Source organism: Natrix helvetica, assembly GCF_964273705.1.
Source record: "Natrix helvetica genome assembly, chromosome: 7".
Lineage (NCBI taxonomy): Eukaryota > Metazoa > Chordata > Lepidosauria > Squamata > Natricidae > Natrix > Natrix helvetica.
The window spans coordinates 39,686,985-39,707,947 of record NC_138558.1 but is presented as its reverse complement, the minus strand read 5'-3'; the positions used below and the strand labels follow the sequence as shown (position 1 = coordinate 39,707,947).

The 20,963-nt window shown below is 34.4% G+C and overlaps 1 protein-coding gene across 4 annotated transcripts; it reads left to right on the top strand.

Annotated features, from left to right (window-relative positions):
- On the top strand, positions 1–19,360 carry REC114 (REC114 meiotic recombination protein). Of its 4 annotated transcripts, XM_081959988.1 has the most exons (8): positions 49–73; positions 345–405; positions 10,321–10,549; positions 11,495–11,584; positions 13,446–13,529; positions 16,616–16,828; positions 17,550–17,603; positions 18,564–19,360. In XM_081959988.1, the coding sequence occupies exons 3-8, from the start codon at positions 10,352–10,354 to the stop codon at positions 18,723–18,725; spliced, it is 801 nt and encodes a 266-aa protein (XP_081816114.1). In that variant the 5' UTR covers positions 49–73; positions 345–405; positions 10,321–10,351; the 3' UTR covers positions 18,726–19,360. The 4 variants fall into 4 exon arrangements, with proteins under 4 accessions (XP_081816117.1, XP_081816114.1, XP_081816115.1 ...); XM_081959989.1 differs by lacking the exons at positions 49–73; positions 345–405 and adding an exon at positions 411–536; XM_081959990.1 differs by lacking the exons at positions 49–73; positions 345–405 and adding an exon at positions 8,024–8,056.
- The last annotated feature ends 1,603 nt before the right edge of the window (positions 19,361–20,963 follow it).

Here is a 20,963-nt window from a genome sequence, read left to right as displayed (position 1 = left end):
TGGTTTCTTTTAGGCGTTAATGCGCAAGCGCGAACATTTAGGGGGCCGAGTGGATTGAGCTCAGCTATGTTAGGTTGGGGGGGGGGGAGATGTTTATTCGTATCGTATTTTGTCTGATGTTAACTTTCTATTTTGTAATTAGTGATTTGAGAGATTGAGAAAAGGATTTGCGTCTTTGCCAAGTGGTGTTTTTGCTTAATCGTTGAATTATCATCGGACTTACTAGAAGTCCCCCAATTAATAGTTTTAAATAATATTTACAAATTAGTTTAGGTTTGCTTTTCAATGAAGTTGGCACTTCAAATGCTTATTTTTCCATATTTTTTTGCTTTGTTTTTTTAAAGAAACTGCATATTGTAATAACTTGATTTTTTGGGGATCCTTATTTTAAGGACGTTCATGAAGGTAGGGATTTGTTTCTACTGGACATTTCTAAAATCTAGCATAAGAAAAGTGGAAATGTATTCAACTCAGATTTTGTTACAGACAATGCCAATGCCTTCATTAGTAAGGCCAATGAGTCTCTAGAGTTTTAGGTAGGTGCCATTCTCATCTCTATTTTGAAAGGAGAGGAATCAGAAATGTAATACTTTATTTTCTTCCACAAAACAATCTTCCAAACTACCACACTAGCAAAACGTTAATGAACTGTATTTAGGACCGATACTGACTTGAGATAAATAAGCAGACGTAATAAATCATCTAATTCTTTGTTTCTCAAATTTAACTTGTTAGCTACCATACCAATGTGTTATCTGAGTAATAAATGTTGGATTCCTCTGGTTATAAACACACTTACAGTTATGTGTTCTTATCTCTCTAGTATGATATTTAAAGTTTCAATGAATGTTTATTATTGTCATATTTTTTAATCTATCCAATATCTGAAAAGGATAAATCAGTGAAATTCTATAGTTTGGAGAGACTCAGCATAATAGATGTTATGACTACTATAATCTGGGTATTGTACTTCTAATAAATCTAGAAAGATCTTGGAGAAGGACAATAAAGAGTTGCTAACTACAGCAACTGCTTTCCATTATAATAAATACATTTAGATTTTCGTTTTCTTCACAAAGTCCATATACCTTCAGAATACAAAAAAGATGTATTGCTTAGCAAGAGACTTGTGGGAGTGTAGTAACTTTGCACATGAATTCTCACAAGATGGCAGTACTAACCTAGAAAATGTTTCTGAGATTTCTCTTCTTTATGGAAAACTTTGAAGAAAAGTTAAGGGAAAACTCTTGAATTTAAGGTTTCAAAATAGTCCTCAAAGGTATCAACTTCCTCAAATGTTGATACAAGCTGCAAAGTAAATATTTTCAAAGAAAAAGAGGCACTTTATTTTCTTGGAAATAAAATAGTTTGTCCATTTGACTTTACTCCTGAAATAAGTCTATGTGTGTTGTTAGTTGCAAAGACTGCAGTCTGAAATTTGATTTGAACAGCATCATATTTTTCATTTTTCTTGTAAGCCTAATTCTTTTATTTTAAGTGCATTGATAAAAAATTAAAATCTTGCTTGACTTTTAAGTGAGAAGAAATCTAAAAATTGTTGAAATATCTGGGTACAAAGGGTTTTGAATGTGTTTTTATCTTTACATTTCATAATATTGAAAGGTTTGTAGATACAACTGTTCAGCTTAATTTATGATATGCTGCAAACAATTTTAAGCATAAAAGTATGAATTTTCCAGCCACCCTTATCTGATAAGTGGCCTGATTTTCATTAGATATATCAGTTCTAAATTTACATCTTTGATAACCAAGCTATGGTGAGTATGGGAAAGGACTCTTAATAGGGCGTTTGCAAATAATGGACAGTTCTGCTTAATGCCAAAGGCGCTGATTCAACAGTAGCAAATGCTCAAGGCATCTAAGAAAAATGTAAAGAACAAAATCTAAACATTTTGTTTCAAAGTCTACAAGCTTTAGTGACTTGTTTTATATTTATTTTCATTCAATTATATTCCTTTTATCTGAAATATGTTGTTTTCTTTTAATAATGTTTTAATTGTATGAATCCCAGAGATATTGGAAGTTGGTGGCCTTAAAATTAAAGTAAATTCTTAATACTTTATCATTACTTTATTCCAGCATTTATTTCAACTTCCTATGGAGGTCCGCACCTTGAATAATTATGACTACTTTATGTATCACTTTTTCCATCACTCCTGTTGTTTGTCCATTCTCATTCAGGCCAAGAGAGCTAGATTTGGCAATATCATTAATGATCCCCTCACAGAAACTTCATTAGAAGTTTGACATTCATGTCTTATGTTTGTAATTTTTGAAGAGTGCACCTCACATATTTATTAAAAATAAAACTACGAACAAAGATACCATTCAAGAGTGCAGTATTCTTCTAAAGTTTTCTGTTCTACATACATTCTAGAAAGCTGAAATTGTGTTAATCACTATAAAAAGAATTCTGACATGCTTTTTAAGACTTTTAAATAAGACTATATCTTGAATATCAAAAAAGAGAGAACATTGTCTAATAGTCCAATTTGATTCATGATACACCATGTCATCTGCATCCTTGTAAACATTACTTTCCACAAGAAATTCTTGCAGTTGTGATCTAGTGTAAGTGATAATTAACTCTGACTTACAAAAACAAAGCAAAACACTTCCAAGTACACCTTGTTAAAGATGAGAAGTTTTGCTGTGAAATATTACATGAACCCAATGCTTCTTGAATTCACCGAGAAAATTTGGCACCCAAATTAATTGTGATTAGCAATGTTTTGTATTTGTTTTCCTGTCTGAAATTTGAGGACAAATAGTCAAATTCAGTTAATTAGAAGAGTTTTCAAAGTTTAGAGAAACACACCTTAAATTAGACTCACTTAAAAATATATATAAAAATAAAAAATGTTAAATATACAAAAAGTAAATACAATTATTTGCCATTTTTCCCTTTTAAAATCCCTTCAATTCTTTTTTTAATGAAGATTTTTAGAATATGAATATTATAATAAAGGCACCTGTTATTTTCAGTTGTTTAAAACTGAACATTCAAAAACAGCTTTGTATGAACATTGGTGACGTATGTATATGATTGATATACGCTGTATAAAATGAGAGCATTTCTAAAACTAAGTTCAACTAAAGGCATAACTCCTTTTGCACGAGCAAAAAGAAGGATATTCAAGTTTTTAAAATGATTCTTTTCATACTGGGAATAGGTATCTGCATTAAAATAAACATGTCTGACATATCTGCATTGAATTAACACCTTTTGCAGTGCCAATGTTATGGTGAAATATTCTTTGTTCTCAAGAAATTGAAATAATCTATTTGGGCATTTATTTGCACATCCTAAAGTGTTGATAGTCATGTTAGATACCATTTTCAATAGCGTGAATGCTGATCTTGTTACAGCTAATTAAAGACTGCATTTATAGCATTTAAAACAGTGCTTTATTGTTGCATTTAAGGAAAACGGTGCATAAATTTAAAGTTAATTCTTCAATTCTTTTTAGGCAAATCTTAACATTTGCTGGTTAAACTCAGAAAGCATTCTCTATTGCATATTACCAAATAATGTGGGTAAACAATGAAGGAATATAATGTATCTCTCATTTGAGATTACAGCTAGTAAGAATGGATTGTCTAACTCAGATTTTTAAACCAATTATTTACCTCTGTATAGGAATGTATAGGACACTGTTTTTAAATAACTATTGTCAAGAGTCATTCAAGTTGCAGCCATTGCAAAGTTGACAGTCATTGGTGGTATGTGCCTGATCCTTAATTTATATATCTTAGTCCACATTCAACAGCCCCTTTTTCGTGTCTCTTCATTAAATTTTATATCTTACATTTCTTGTACTATGTCTTCATTGGCAATGGCATGTTTAATTTAGCCACGTTTCTGTGCTGAGAATCATCCACCACCAGGGTGAGTGACAACAGATGTTTGACAACAAGGAAACAATCCATCTTCAGATTACTAACTTTAAGACAACAAAATGCATCAATGTGTTCTGCAGCATACGTGGAAACAAAGTATAGTTCAGACATGGCCATCATGAAATACTGGCCTAATCCTCAGTGGACAAATTGAGTTTGGACATTAAAAACCTCCAGAAAATGAAGTAATCTAAATAATTTTGCTAGTTTGTAAAGATTATTAGGAAATAGAGTGGTCACACACAAGCAGTATCTTTACACCACAGGTGTCAAACTCGATTGCATCATGTGATGTATTGTGACATGTTGTGAGGTTTTTTGCGTTTATGGAGCTGGGGTGGTTGTGGCCTGTGCATGACGCATGTGGGCCGCGTACCACCAGTTTGACAGGTCTGCCCTACACTGTCTCACCAATTCATTTGCAACAGACAGAACTCAATGGTTACAACATTCAAATGGATCATCTGGTCAGCAACATAGATCTATAGATCAGCACTATTTATTGGCACTTTACCCTGCTAAGAATCCAATTCTTGGTTATAAACAATTAGCTGATTTTTCCACCAGATCTTTTCTGGCACCTGTTGTGATCCTGGAAAACATTGCTAGTCAAAGTGACTAATTGACTCAGATTCACAGAGATTCTAGTCGTTTTAATAATATTTAACAAAATATAGATTCATTAAATTTAGTGTCTTGTTTTGGAAAGCATCACAAATACTTTCAATGTATACTGTAATTGTTGAGGCAAGAAAGACTTGCTTTGTAATTACCAGTTGTCATTGTTTCTAAATTAAAACCAAAAGATTGGGGTATATAAAGCTCTATCAAATCATTATTTATACATGAGAATATGATTAAAAATAATAATATTGATTATGTCATGAAGAATAGGTCGATTGTACCAAGACACTGGAGCAGAAGCAAAAACACGTACTATCTATCTGCTTGATACAGGCAGTTGCTATTAATACCCACTAACACTAAAGATACTTTTGCTCTAATATTTTGGAATACAATTATGAACTGATAGGAAAAAAAGCTGTTTAAAAAAATTCACTTACTAAGTACTTAAAAAGGAACTTGTATGGAATGTGTTGCCAGTCCTCTTCAGGAATAAAATCATTATTTATTTTATCAGTCTTCATTTATTGACATGGAAAGGTAACCGTACCTTTTTATCAAAATGAATTTTATGGAAATAGATGAAAACATGGAAAAATATAGAATGGTTACTGAAGGATACAAAAAGATGCACAGTAAAATCATTGTCTGAATATAGCTGATTATCATGTATGTCACTGCAGGACTCCAAGTTGTTCACTGAACAAATTAAACCTCTAATGGGATCCCCATACATTGTCTTTATTCTAAGGCTTAGTCAAGTTTGAGAACTGGGGAAGAATCTGTAAAGGAATATATTCTTTATTCCCTCATCTCTGAAGAAATGGGCTTTTGATCAGGATTAATGAAGTGTTATGCCCATATGAATTATTGATTATGTCCTGTGATGCTTTTTAGTCATCTAAAGGCACTAATGTGAAGATTACCTCATCAAGTTTGAAATAGTGCATTGTCTTTATTCCACACAGCCTCCTCTAATTCTTATTGTTTACATGCTTTTGGATATTTAGAAATCTCATGTGAGCGTGTATGTGTGCCTGCGCTTTTGCAACTAATAATTCATGTATTTCTGTCACGTCCAGGTCCCAACTGCTTTTTATTTGGAATAAAAGCTCCAGTGGATAGGCCTTTGAGTCTGTTTTCTCATAAAATACTTACTCTTGGACCCCTTTCATGTATTTGCTTCCAAACATAGACCTTGCTAATAAATTAGCTGAATGTTGACCTTTGCTAGACCTTCCTCTTTGATTTATAAGAATTGCAATATTTCTGTTCCCAAGAGTAAACGTTTTGTTTTGTGTCTGTTTTTAAATCTTTAAATACCCTTACTTGATTTTGGCTGAAGAATCTTGTTTTCCCTAATGGAAGAAACAAGCCTGGAGTGTTATGCTTCTTTTCATATGTTTACTTTGTCTAAACTGAGAAATTTCTCACTGCAAGGGTATTTAGAAAGTTTAGCAAAAAAAACCCCATCTGTTTTGGCATGGAACCTATTTCAATGCATATGGTTCCTCTCCATTACTGTTGATTGTTCTCAGTAATATAGCTCATTCTTTTTCTCATCAGTCTTATTGTAATACTTTATTTTGAAAATAAATTAAAATTTTAAAATAAGCTGTCTTTCATAAAGTTATAACATTAATCATTCTGTTCAATAACATTTACTTTTAATAAGCATACTAACATCACAATACAGCAAAGCTGTGCTCTTACAGAGAGTCTACTTTATGTATGCAATATGAAATGAACATTTTAGAAATTCAATAGTAAAGGCTATTTGTGGAAGGGAGGTTTATTTGGAGGAACACAGTTGCATAGAAACCTTTTCTAAGGTTAGTCTTTGTGATCTTCAGAAAAATGTGAAAAAATTCCTGTCAGAAATTTAAAAGTCTATTAAAAATCAAGTCTGGTCTGTTGTCTTGTTTTCATGAATATTAAAACTGAACTCTTAGAATAGCTGTTTCGATTAGCTGACCGATTTTATTTTCAAATTCAAAAGTTAATAAACAAGTACTCAATATTTAAACCAGAGGACACAACCCTTTTTCTAAAGACTATGTCCTCTGAGGCTGCCTGATAAATAGGGCATATACCTCGTTTCTTGGAAATTTCTTTAATTTCTTCTTCTGTCTCCTAAGCACACTCTTTGAATAATAGCTTCTCCCCAACATACAGTGTTTTTGGTGCACAATGTGGAAAAGCAGATATTATGAGAACAGTCACTATTTTTAGACCCATGGATGCATCTCTTACAGTTGCCTATTTTTAGAATTAATCATTAAATTTCTATGTACTGAATTATACAGTGTTTTGACATTGATTTCTGCTATAATATGTTTTAATTCATTGTATATTAAGTTTTATTATATAATGTTTTCCTTTAAAGCTGGTTTTATTTGATTGTCATTGTGGAACAGGCATTAGATGCATAATATAAGTACAAGTATACTTCTTATACTGCGCCTGAATATATTTGTAGTTAATATATGAGATTAATGGGAATGCCATTGTGAAGTGATTCAGTCATAAAATGTGACGTCATATGATCACACCACTTAGCAACGCAAGCCAGGTAGTCCCAGCTGTAGTAACCCAAGACAAGTTGTTAAGCAGGAAGCAATGGGGCAGGAGTGCAGGGGTGTTGCATGGGGTGAATGGGCCTGATGCAAGGTGTGCATGAATTGAGGCTGGGAGCGTTGTCGTTCAGCAAGAGCACCACTACTGCAGAATGGCCAGGGAATGGGTGTAGGGTGCAGATGAGGGTAAAAAAGGCACAGCAAGGAGAGCACGGATGGGTGTTTGCATATGCATGAAGAAAGACAGGTGCAGAGAGGCAGGGCATGGGGTACCCATGAACACAGGAAGGCATGGGGAGGAAAAGGACTGTGACAGCAGTCTTACAAAGAAGACTTTGCACGGTCAGCAATTGCCTCACATAGGGCCAGGCAGGGCACCTGTCAGCAGCAGGAGGAGGAAGATGGCAAAAGTCAGTTGGGCAGGGAATCGGGGGTTTTGTGTTGTGGCACTTGGACGGCTGGCTATGTCATGGTGCTTGCAGCCGCAATCTTCAGCAATAACAGTGACAGGATAAAGTATAGGACTAGAGGTGGTCGGCTGGCTGAGACCGCTGAAGGCCCTGAACTAACCCTAACCTTAAAAAGGCAGAAAGGGAGGGAAGACAGGCAAGTGGGAGCAGCTGAAGCATGCTGTGAGTATAATTCAGGTGGGCTTTGAAGCAGCTGAATTTTGACGATAGGGACTCTTCAACAGATGTTGTTTGGGGCCTGGGTATAAGTACCATTTGTTCAGTGCTGCTGTAACTTATTTGTTTAAAACATTTTTGTAGTTGCCCATCTTATAACAAACTCCCAGTAGGCTTTTTGGCGTAAGTGGTTTATGCTTGAAACTATGTCCTGTTGCTCTGTTTGCGTGTCTATGTGTTTACTATTTTTTTCATTCACCCTCTGTTCAGTTTTGCCACTAGGGAAGACTGTAAATGCAGCTTATGGAAGTAAGAGACAAATCCAGAGGTTCAGAGATTTGCTTGAGGGGAGGACTCACTTTCCAGGACTGTTCAAAAGGCCTCTCCACCAACAAGCAGAGCAGCAATGCAGTAGCTGGCCTATCCTGTGTGTGTTTGTGTGTGTGTGTGTGTGTGTGTGTGTGTTGTTTGCTATTGCGTTATTTCTGATTTGTATTCTGTCATTGACTATTTCAATTAAGCACAACTGTTTTCTGAGTGATTTGGACTACGGCAGTCTACAAATTTAAATTTAAAAATATCTTGTAGTGGCAGAATACAACAATTATAAGAATAATAATGTCAGTAACAATTTAATAATGTGATTTCCCAAAAGTTGTAATAGTTTCAGAAGGAGATATAATTATACTGGTGAGGCTATCACACCACTGATTAGGCGTATTCAAGGCCAATTTAGCTATCTTGAAAGAAACAGCTGTTGTGGATTTGAAATCAGTTGTTTAATTCACATGTGTCCAAACAGATTTGATTGTTAATTTATTATGTTAAATATTATATCTCGAGGGCTGGGACAAAATTTTTGGATATTGTAAATATGTTATTTAAAAAGGACAATGTTTGATAATGCCTTTGAAGAAGTTCTATCACGAAAATATTTCAACCAAACTAGGAAGGCAAATTGTTGGGTGGTGTTTGCATGAACATTTGAAATATTTATAGGAGAGTTTATGAGGACTCCTTACCTACTGTGCAATTATATTTTTATGGAATAAAATTATGGCAGTTTGGTAACATCATTTTAATTATGAAATGTTTCTTAATGTAAAGAAAGTCTGCACACCTATATGCATCTACATGGCAGTAAGCTTAGCATATCATAATCAACTGGCATAGAAAATTTATGTATGTGCGAAGAAATATGTATTTAATAATAAAACGAATTGAGAAAGAAGGATGTTATAAAAATATATCATAACACTGATAACATGGAAAACATTTCTGGAACAAAGTGATATTTTTATATCTATCTATCTATCTATCTATCTATCTATCTATCTATCTATCATCTATTGAGAATTTTATATCAGATTTCAGATTTTGAGGAATTATTACTAGACCGTTTTTTCTTAATTTTCTGACAGAGATAAAGCATCTTCTAGCAAGCAAATTTATTCTTGAAAATATTGGGCAAACTAGCTTCCTCAATATTGCTTCTCTTGAATCCTCATGGATATTTTAATACTGCTTAATATTTTATTTTTGTTGAAAGAAACCCTAGTCTATCTGTAATCCGTCCGTCTGTCTGTCTATCTGTCTATTATCTATCATCTATCTATTTATCAAGTTCATTTATCACTGAAGATTTTCCAAAGGGGATTTTTTTTATTATTCCTCAATATTTTCCATAATTAACTACAAATAGAATGAAGAGTTATGGAGAGATCATTCTTCCTTACCCAAATAGTAATTATTGAAAAATATAGGTACAGTATTTGTCACCAATCACTAATTCCTTTTTTAGTAACAAACCAACTTACCTACATGACTTCCATCAAACTCACAAAAATTCACTCATAGTGGACTTTCATAGTTTTCTATATGCTGCTATAATTCACAAGTGGCACCTTGATACATTTCAAAAGGGCTAGTACTTTACAAAGAGATTAAAAAATGTGCAGAAAAAGAGAACTATTCAAAATTATGGTGAATAAGTCATAGCCAATGGTTATTTGTTGTATTAGTTATCAGTGGCAGTATGCTTCTGAACATTTAACTATTGGAGGATGTAATGACCATGTGCTATATTATGGGTTTATGGCTGTCTCATAGATTCCTGATTGCCCATTGTGGCAGCAAGTTGTGTTTAGGCGAAGCTTCCCATCCTAAACCACTCAGATCTTATGAAAAAAATGAATTTGAATCGCAAATTATAGTGCAAATATTCTTGCTCTCAAATTGTTTTCTTGTGATGATTTTGTCAATTACATTTCAAGAAGGATATATGTGCATTTATATGGAAAGAGGACTGAAATGATTATGTACAAAGTGAGAGCCATAGATAACACATAAGAAGAAAGTAAACATATATATCCATATGTAGATACTTGCACATATCCATGCATAAATTATCATGATTTCTCCCTCAGTGCAGTAGAGTTAGTCAATACCATAGTTAAATTTTCTTGTAAGAATGTGCCTAACTATATAAATAAAGTTCTTAATTAATAGAGGGGAAAAGTTTGTGGGATTTATTGGCTAAACCTTTTTTTTTCATACTTATTTTTCACTTCCAGAGATTAAGTGATTTTCTGTGAAGAATTTGAAATGGCAACAGGGAGTAATAATGCTCATATACTAAATAATTGCGATCCGGCCTCATGGTCTGAAGTCGACCAGTCACTTTTAGACCAAATGACAGAACAGTCACGGGATACTTCCTGCTTGAATGCTGCAGAGTGGCCACTGCGGCGTTATGGCCGATTTATGCCTGGAGCTTTGGGCACTGCTTCAGGATCCTGGAAGGTAAACTGAATTCATTATGTCTTGAGGGAGAAATTATAAGTTACTGAATTAATATAAGAGCTGTGCGAGAAGCAAATCTTTGAATTAGAATGATATATTGTTCCTTAGAATATATAAATATTTGTAAGTATATCATAACGTGCAGTTTTCATGTTTTTCAACAACTCCTAGGTTTCTCACATCTTACAGTATATTAGACAACACATCACCTAGATCAGGAGATGCAGTGCTAGGACTTGCTATGTATTTGATCTGCCATAATTTAGAAATTCATTTCGTTTCAGCTTCTAAAGATTAAAATTCCATGAATGATATTCAAGTTTTGTTTGTGAGTTTCTTCTGAGACATACTTTGTGAAGGACTTCCATATTTGCTTGTGTTTGCTAGAAGGAAGAAAAAGAGACAATATCTGTCCTCTAGTAATTATATTTGCATCCTTAATCTGGCATCTCTGGTTTTGTCTGAAGTGCAAAAATGAATGCTGAATTCAATTATTTCTTTGACTCAGCATAATATTTCCTATGTTCTTAAGCTTAGTTGTCTTTCCACTGTGTTTGACTAAATATCTAGCATTGCAGAATACTAGCATCATGCTTTGTAAAACAAAACAAAACATAGTACGTCTTTTAGTCCAAACAAGATATCCAAAGTGGCTTACAAAAAATAATGTATTAAAATAAAGAGGAAATTTCATAGAAAATAATCCTAGGTAAAAACAGAACAAATTATCTACACCCTGATAAAACTAAGCATGTTAAATCAGTACATTCTTATTTCTTATTTCCTTGCTTCTAATGATGAATATGGTTATATTTATTTCTTGTAAATAGATATCAAACATAAGCATATTTTGTATGCAATATTTTTAAAGAAAAAATTATGCCTTTATTTTTGGAAACCACTTCCTTTATATTTTTACCATGTTAAGATTCTCTTTCCTAAAAGGTTTTGGAGTCAAATGAAGAATCTGGCTTTCTTGTTCTCAGTGTAGTTATTTCAGGCCATTTTTTCATTTCCAGAGGAAAAGAAGTACTGGTAACTATTGAAATATTAACCTGTATATATTTTTGTTTCTTAAACATATCCTCTCTCATTGGTATAATGCTTTTCATGAAAGAAATATTAAAAGAATCTTGACTGATAAATGAATTAAGTCAGCATAGTTCCCAGCCACTGTTAGCACTTATATGAATAGAATTTATATGAATAGAATTTATATGAATAGAATTTATATACAAACCCTAATTCAAGAACCAGTCAACAAAATGTTGCACAATTGTTCATCCAGTGATGAGGTAGAATTTATCTCTCAGTTCTGTCATAATTCTATAACAAAATTTCACAAGCAACAGGATGGCTGAGCAGTTAAGATGCTGGGCTTGTTGACTGGAAGATTTGCAGTTTGAGACCTAAGTACCCAGTGATGGAGTAAGATTCCATTACTTGCCCCAGCTCCTGCCAACCTAGCAGTTCAAAAGCATGTACGCTAAATGCAAGTAGATAAATAGGTATCAGTTTGGTGGGAAGGTAACAGTGTTCTGTGTGCTGTCAGTGTATAACCATGCCAGCAACATAACCATGGAAACATCTTCAGACAATGCTGGCTTTTCAGGTGTGAATCAAGGATGAACAGGGATCAGATCCTTAGAACAAGGATCAGAACCCTAGAGCAGGGATCTGCAACCTTAAGCACTCAGAGAGTCATTTGGACTCATTTCCCACAGAAAAGAAAACACCGAGAGCCACAAAACCTGGGTGGGCATGGCCAACTCAACGTCACTCCCATCCAGTCACATGACCTTCCACGCCTTCCCAGGTTCTGTAGCTCCCAGTGTTTTCTGTGGGAAGTGGGTCTCTCGCTCTCTCCCTCTCTATGTCCCTCTCCATCCTCTCGTTTCTATTTTTCTCATTTTCCCCTCCCCCTCTTTCTTTCTTTGTTTCTTTCTTTGTTTCTTTCTTTGTTTCTTTCTTTGTTTCTTTCTCTCTCTCTCTCTCTCCCCTTCTCGCTTTCATTTTTTCCCTCTTTTTTCCCTCTCCCTCATTTTATCCCTCCAGCTCTCTCATTTCTCTCTTTTTCCTCTCTCTCATTCTCTCCCTCCATCATTTTTTCATTTCTCTCTTTCTCCCCCTTTCTCTCTCTCTTTTTCTTCCTCTCATTTCTGTTTTTCTTCTTTCTTTTTTCTTCCCCCCCTCTTTCTCATTTGTTTCCCTCTCTTTTCTGTCTCTCTCATTTCTTTCTCCCTCTCTTTCTGCCCTTCTGTCTCTCTCTCTCTCTCATTTGTCTCATTTGTTTCTCTCTCTCTCCACCATGTTCTCATTTCTCTCTCTCTCTTTCTCTTTTTCTCCCCTTTACTCTCTCTCATTTCTCTCTCTATCTTGCATGCGCACGTGCATGTGTACAAGCGAGGATACCCTCTGCAAGTGAGTGGCCAGGTTCGGCCAAAGCGCAGAGAAAGCGTGTGGAGTGGGCAGGATTACTGGCTGATGGGCGAGCATCTTTGGCAAGGGCATTCTGGCTTTCTCCAAGCTTGATCCCTGGACTGGGCTGTGAGATTTGCTGGGGTCAGCCCCCTTTTCCTGCTGCCCTACGTTTCTTTACTCTAAAGAGGCTGGCCCCGCCAAACCTCACTCACGCACCCCAGGGATCAGGCTGCACTTTGGCCATTGTAAATAATAAAAAATATATTAAAATAATTTTTGGTTTATGATATAAAATATCATTTCACCAAGCTTTATTTATGTATTTATTTATTTTAGAGCTTATTACTAATTTTCCTAAATTTATTACTAAATTATATGTTAATAAGTCCAAGAATTGGAACATTATTATTTTACTTAAATTACCCCTGATTTTCAGAGCTTCTCCACCTTTATGTAAATTTTGCATTTATTTCAGGAAGGATTTTCATTAATTGGTGCTTCTCAGTGGTTAAAGGTAGTACGAAAAGCAGATTGCATGTTAGTTGGTTCAAAATTAAAGGTACACTTATTCATATATCGATATTTTACTTAAAATATTTTTTCATTTATATTTTTCATTGAATTATTCTTCTGAAAGTTCACCTGGTTATTATTTTCCTGGTCATTCTATTGTTAGACTTGTTTTCATATGTATGATGTAAGTACCCTAAAATTCTGAACAAGATTCTTGTATTATTGCATTGTATAGTAATAGCAAAACTGCAGTACAGGTTTGGAGGAGAATAAGGATGCAAATGCATTTTTGCTTTTGATGTGTAGAACAAACAGTTTACCTTCTCACAATCCCTTTCCAATCTCTTTGTTTTAGGGCACATTGTAAAAGGTTGGGTAAAAGAGAGATTATCTACAGAGATTGCTTGACTTTTTTCTCCCCCTACCCCTCATCCCACTCCACAAGTGGAAACATTGGAAAAAAAGATTTCAAAAGAGTACTGTAACTGTTTGCATGGCATAACTCCCAGCCCCAGCTGCTGGTGCCGCCATATTGCTTTTGATGTGTAGAAGACTAAACAGCTTACTCTCTTGCAATCTCTCCTGTCCAATCATTCTCCCTCCAAGAAGGGACGAGAAAAAGAAACACAGATCAAGCACAGAACAATATGTACTGACTATAATGGCATGACTGAGGAATGCTGTGAACATCATAAATAGTTGTAAATTGGCCCTAAAGTTATTTTTTTCAGCACCACCATAACTTCAAATGGTCACTAAATAAGTGGTGGATAAGTCTAATGTTCAGGCTCTGAAATTTGAAGTTTCAAATTGCTTAATGTCTCCAAAAAACCATTAAGACGTTTATTCTGGACACAACCTAAAAGTGACCATACCAAAGTGATTTTTTAATTTATTTTTTATTTCCCAGTTGTAATGTAATATATATATATAGTAGCCTCACAGTAGAGCACAGTAGAGTCTACACTGCAGTTAATGACCTTTAGATAGCAGCAAAGAAATCCGTGAAACATTGTTGTCTGGATTTTTGAAGTTCAAATCCAATAGCCTTTCCTCTCAAGCATTATAGGTTAACGACTCCTGGATGCTAACAAGTCTCTTGAAATTGAATTAAATTAAAATGGTGAGAATATTCAACCTTGAAATAATTATTTCCCAATTATGAACTATTTAGTTGTCCTAAATCAGGGGATTCAAACTCATGACCTAGATGCTTCACGCACTGGCCATGCCCACCCCCAGTTTAGCGAAGGGGAAAAAAGTTGTGATTCGTCATGTGATGACAACATGACATTGCGAGTTTGATACCCCTGTCCAAAAGCCTATTTTCCCTGTTGTTTTTAATCATTTCAATTTTTTTCCATACCTAGATGAATCGCATATTTTAATGGTTGTCAATAGCTTGATGCAGTGAACACAGTCAAAAGCTTTTATGTGATTTATTATTTTTTCCTTCCCTTTCTCTTATATACTAGGATTTTTTTTTAGTGGGCACTCTCTTTCCTGAATCCCATTTATACCCTTTGCAGTATTTGCATTTTTATTGTTCCGATTATTAAGTCTGGCTTGCAAAATCCTGAGCATTAATAAGTATGTGAAATAATTTCAACTGTTTTGTAATTGAAACAATTAGCAGTGTTAGCACTGTTAGCACTTAGCACTATTCTTTGATTATATTGGAATATCTTTTCTTTTCAACTTCCTTGGCTTTTGCTGTTTTTTTAAATCTACTTATAAAGCATAAAAAATTCTTTGATTACATCATCTTGTAAGATTTAAAAGTATCTGACATATGTCGTGAATTCCTGAAGTATTGTCATTAGCAGTATTTTCAAGAGCCCATTTAACTTCACTTTTCAGACTGTCAGACAATAGTTCATCGATTCATTTGGTTTTCTGATTTTTTTTGTAGTTCTTCTATATAATCATATTATTTCTGCTTTTTGTAACTTCATTCTTCACCATATCTTTGTTTTCTTTGCATTTTATTACTCCTTTTTAAAATTCAAATTCATAATGTTTTTATTGCATCATCCATCTGCTTGTCTTCCCATTTTATGATTCTCCTCAGTTTTATTGTGTCAATTATTTATTATGTTTTGTTATTCTTGTCATTCTCCCGCGTGAGGGTTTACTTAAGCAAACTTTTCTCTATGCTTTTAGGCACTGTTCAGTATATTGATAAACAGTCATCATGCTTTCTTTTGCTTTCTGCATTTTGGGTTACTTTTATTTGCTTCACTTTTAAGAGTATCATGAATTTAATATAATCATCTAGGCTAAATTCTTCAGATTTCCTACTTATCAAAAATAATCTATTAAAACTATTATCTATCTTTACCACATAATCTTCTAGAATATTCATATTTAAGATGTAATTTTACAAGGGGCGATTTTTCCACAATTTTAGATGCTATGTTACTTTTATCTTTAACATTTCTGTCTTCTATTCTTAGTTTCATGCCTTTTTTAATGTTAGGGGAAGAATTATATGGAGCAGATTTTTCTAATATATCATATATAGTCACCGTGAGACGCACAGTGATATATCATGAAGATGAAAATATTTGACTGAACAAAATGCCACCTTACTTATGTTAGTTAAAATGTAATAAAAACAGGTGGATTGTTACCGGTTCACACAGGTTTGGGCGAACCAGTAGTGGAAATTGTGACTGGGTCGCCAAACCAGTAGGAACGGCAGGCTGACCATGCCCCTGAACCGGTTCCCCAGTCGTCCATGCTGTTGCGTCAAGTTTTTTTGTCATTTTATAATGTGTATGCACAGAACAATTTACAGGCAACTGCACATGCGCAAGCAATGCACGGTGGGCAAAGTGCACAAGAAGTGAACCAGCAGTAACGCCGGCAGCAACCCACCCCTGAATAAAAGCAGTAGTGATGTAATGAGAAAAATGAAGGAGCTGGCACAAGAATTGGCATTAAAAAGATAATATCTAAAAATGAACTATTGGTTAGAAATTCAAATAGCTTCTTAGATCACATAGAAACAATTAGTTAAATAAAGCTGAAATGTGTAATGGGCATTAATTTAACAAATGTTTCTGTAAGTACTAATATGCAGCAATAATGAAATTTACTTTTTATTTTCTGCTTGTGGATTCAATTTAGAGCAAACATCGTATGTTTCGTATACAATTTACTGGAGACTCCAAAACCGAGGCAGAAGAGCATTGCCATAACTGCATGCAGAAACTAGCGGAGTATATTCCAATTCAAGTGACAGATGCAATAAGACAGGAACTGCACCAAAGCCACTCTCTGCTTCTCACTGATGAAAGTCAACTGAAAGAAACAGAACAAAATGTCCCATTGCAAGATACTGTAAGCTGGTGAATGTACTGTATGTGGAAATGATTGGGCAAAGAAATATAAAAAATATGCACTATAATCAGAGGTGGGCTGCTCCCGGTTTGGCCGGGATTGGGCAAACCCGTAATAGCGGCGGCGGGACGCTTCACCCACCCACCTGGACGGTTCTGCGCATGGCAGAAGCATCACACACGCACAAGCGAACTGGTAGTAAAAAAAATGGCAACCCACTACTGACTATAATGTTCATATATTATAGTAGTTTATTATGAAAACAGCAATATTGTTTAAGCAAAATGTTTTGTTCTGAAATTACCTGTTTTCAGCCAGTTTAGGAACGAACAGATTTCTTGAATGCATTTAAAATTATATTACATTTCATGTGCACACATAGACACACACAAATACACACACACACACACACACACACACACACACACACATACAGAATTTTATAGCATGAGGTTCAAATTTCAGTGAATGCCAACCTATACAATGTGTTCATTGAAAACTTTTGATACAGTTATCTAGTTTCATTTAAATTCCAAGTATATTTCTTTTGCTATTCTTATATTACGGAAGACAATTATTATCTCTTATTTTATTTACTATAGTATATGTATTTTATAGAAAAGAAAACAAGAAACGGGAAATATTCTATTTCTTTAAATAGCTTATGGTGTACATTTTTTTCCTTTGTATCATTTATGAATTTATTTTGAACCTTTTCTAGGTTGTAAATGTATCTCCAACACATGGAACCATGTCTGTAGCAGAGCTAGGCCAGGTATTCCTAATATTTATCTAGTAGAAATGAAAGGTTAATGTATTACTTTACAAAAGTATAACTTTTCAGAAGCCCAAGGTTTCTTACTTTTAAGATATTTAAGATTTGTAACAGAAAAGATTTAAAGATGGAACCAAAATTCATAAATGACAATCTACACAGAAATGTCCCTTGTTATTTATAGAAGTTCTGTTCCAGCCATTTAATAATGGTTAATAAAACTGTGGGTAATGAGATATTTTAACTAAAAATCTATCCTTCATTTTATGTCGCCCCTGATAGCCTTCAGATATTGAGATAGTACCCTTGCAGCAACACTCAGACAGCCTGGGGTGAAGATATAAAGCTCCGTATCATCTGCACATAATATACTCACCCCAAAACATTGGATGTCCTTACTCAGTGGTTTTACGTAGATGTTAAATAGAAGGGAAAAGTGTTCTGAGCACTAAGGCACCACGCAAAGGAGAAACCACTGGCTGAATCTCTCCTTTCATCGACACTAAATGGAACTTACCAGGAAGGAAGGGAGGGAGGGAGAACCAGATCAGTTCCATGCTACCCACTCCCAACTCCCAGAGCCAGTTGAGAAAGATACTGTTATCAATGGCTTCAAAAGCCACTGAAGGTCAAGAACCGAGTAAGAATAGAGAAATCACCTCCATTCTGCTTCTGCTATGAGTGCAATTGATGCCATCTCAGTCCCGAGGCCCAAACCTTGACTAAAAGGGGTTCAGATAATCTGGTTCTTCCAGGGTCCTCTGAAGAAGCAATGTACACTTTCTATACTTAGAAACTGGATGAATATTGTCCAGAATGATAAATTAAATATCAAAATATAGAAACCTTATTGGGGTTAAACACTCATGTTGACTAAAAATATATATCAATAAAATATATTTTATTTTAAATTGTTAGGAATTTTAAAAGAAAATTGATTACTTTTTTTCTCTTTGGCAGTGCGTGCTGATACCAGATAATCAACTTCCTCTTGCATATCAAAAATCCACATGGAGTGCTGAAGATTTAAGCAGCTTTATTCGCTTGTGCCTGTTGGATCAACACTTCCCAGCATTTGTGGAGGAAGTAGAGAAACAGCTAAAAAAAATTATAGATGGCTAGAAAGCAAAATATTTAAAATAATTTTTAAAAAATCAACCATAAATTTACTGACAGTTTCTATTTCTTACCTCTTTAATTTGCCTTAAGATTTGAATGTGTTTATCCTATCCCTTATAAGACAAAAAACGGTATTATGGTGTTTTCAGTTGTAATATGTACATTAGTGTCTAAGCTGCACCTAATTATTTTATATACAAATTAATATATTAATAATAAATATAATTCATTTGTTATATATGATTAATCATTCTGCCTGTGATATATGTACGTATATGTACATATATGTTACATACATACATATATGTATATATGAATGTATATATCTCCAATAATGTGCAACAGCTCAGCTCTTTATATTTTTGTAGTAACGAATTCAATTACTTTTACCATTATAATGGGCTTAAAGCACTTCATGAAATATGTTTGGAATTGTTCAACATAAGATTTACATTAAAAATACTTCCTCTGAAAAGAGGTGCATTATTTTTCCCATTTGTGTTAGTTTGATGAATGTTTAAAACATCAAAACATAATTTGAATGTTTAAAATGTGTTAAGTTAGAAACTGAAGTTCTTTTTAAAATAAAAGTTAGCTTGAAACATGTTAAACTGTTGATTGTATGAGGAATATATTAAAACTCAAAGTAACAAATCCAGTTTTGTCAGTTCCTCCTCTCTGAAAATTCTAATACTTCCATAGTCATTTGAACTTAATGAACCTTATGCTTCTTTGTTGTAAATTAGAATAATGTAATTCAGTTCAGTTGAATGTCTTATTTAGAGTCATCACAGGAAAAGAAATTAGTACAAAGGATAGAAAAAGATGAATAGCAGGTAGGAAATGTTGCATGGGTTACAGATCCAGTTTTCATCCCATACAGTAAATGACAAATTAAATGCATCCAGAAATTGCTGCTTTACCTTAGCCCTGTTTTGGTGTAACAAATGATGGAATCTTCCAAGTCATGAGGAATAGGCTTTCCCACTTCTTAATCATTCTAGTGGTCTAATTAAAGCTTTGATCTTCATGGTTAGAATATGATTGTCTGCAGTGGCCAGCCAGCATTGCATGTGGTCACTTCTATGTGAGCTGCAACACATACAGTAGAGCAAGGCTTTTCATTGCAGACATTTACATGGTAAACAAATATACATCATTTATATATCTGACAGACAGTTGCTAACTGTTTATATTGGATAGAACCAGCAGTAAATGCTTTCTAGCTAAGATGTTGTGTCTGTCAATAGGACACAATAAGTTCTTATCTGTGGGAAAAATAAAGTTCTCCTGGTTCTCAATACAAAATGTGACAAATAATAGAGAAACAAATCCTGATTACCATCTTTAAAGCGCTCCATGGCACAGGACCTAGTTACTTGCAGGATCGCATCCTCCCACATACATCTCTGCGGCCAATTCGCTCACACAGGGAGGGGCTTCTCCTGGTGCCGTCCACTAGGCAATGCCAACGGGCGACACCAAGGAGTAGGGCCTTCTCTGTGATGGGCCCAACCCTCTGGAATGACCTCCCCCCCGACATCAGAACCACCACTGACCTCTGCTCCTTCCGGCAAAAATTGAAGACTCACCTGTTCCGACTAGCAGGCCTGGCTTAATTACAACTGTTCCGCCTGGTAAACGTACTATTAACTGGTTATTGTAGGGGTATTGTTTTTAATTTAATTTGTGTGTGTCCTAGGGGTTTTAAAACTATATTTATATATACTGGCTCTGTACAGTTCTTTTTAATTCTATTTTAACCTCCTCCATATTTAACTGTACATATTTAATTCTTCTATTTATTGTATTTTGATATATTCTTTATATGGACTGTACACCGCCCCGAGTCCCTTTCGGGAGAGGGGGCGGTCTAGAAGCACGGTAAAATAAAATAATAAATAATAAATAAATCATCATACTTAATTACTCTTCCACAATTCGCATTGGACCTCCCCATCTCAAAATAATGAAAAATGCAATTTTGTTTTGAATTTGTAACAGTTTAAAATTGCTACCAAATTAATGGGTCTTTGCAATATTCTGTTGTATAGGCTTACAACCAAAATTGTAACATAGAGCAAGATAACACAATCTTACAAATGTAGTTAACTGAAATTAATTTTATACATTAATAATATTTTTTATAAAATAAGAAAATGTTTCATGTACCAGATATCTGATACTACCTGATAGCTGCAGATTGTATTTTGTCTCCCCAGTGGTAATTGCAGCCAAGTC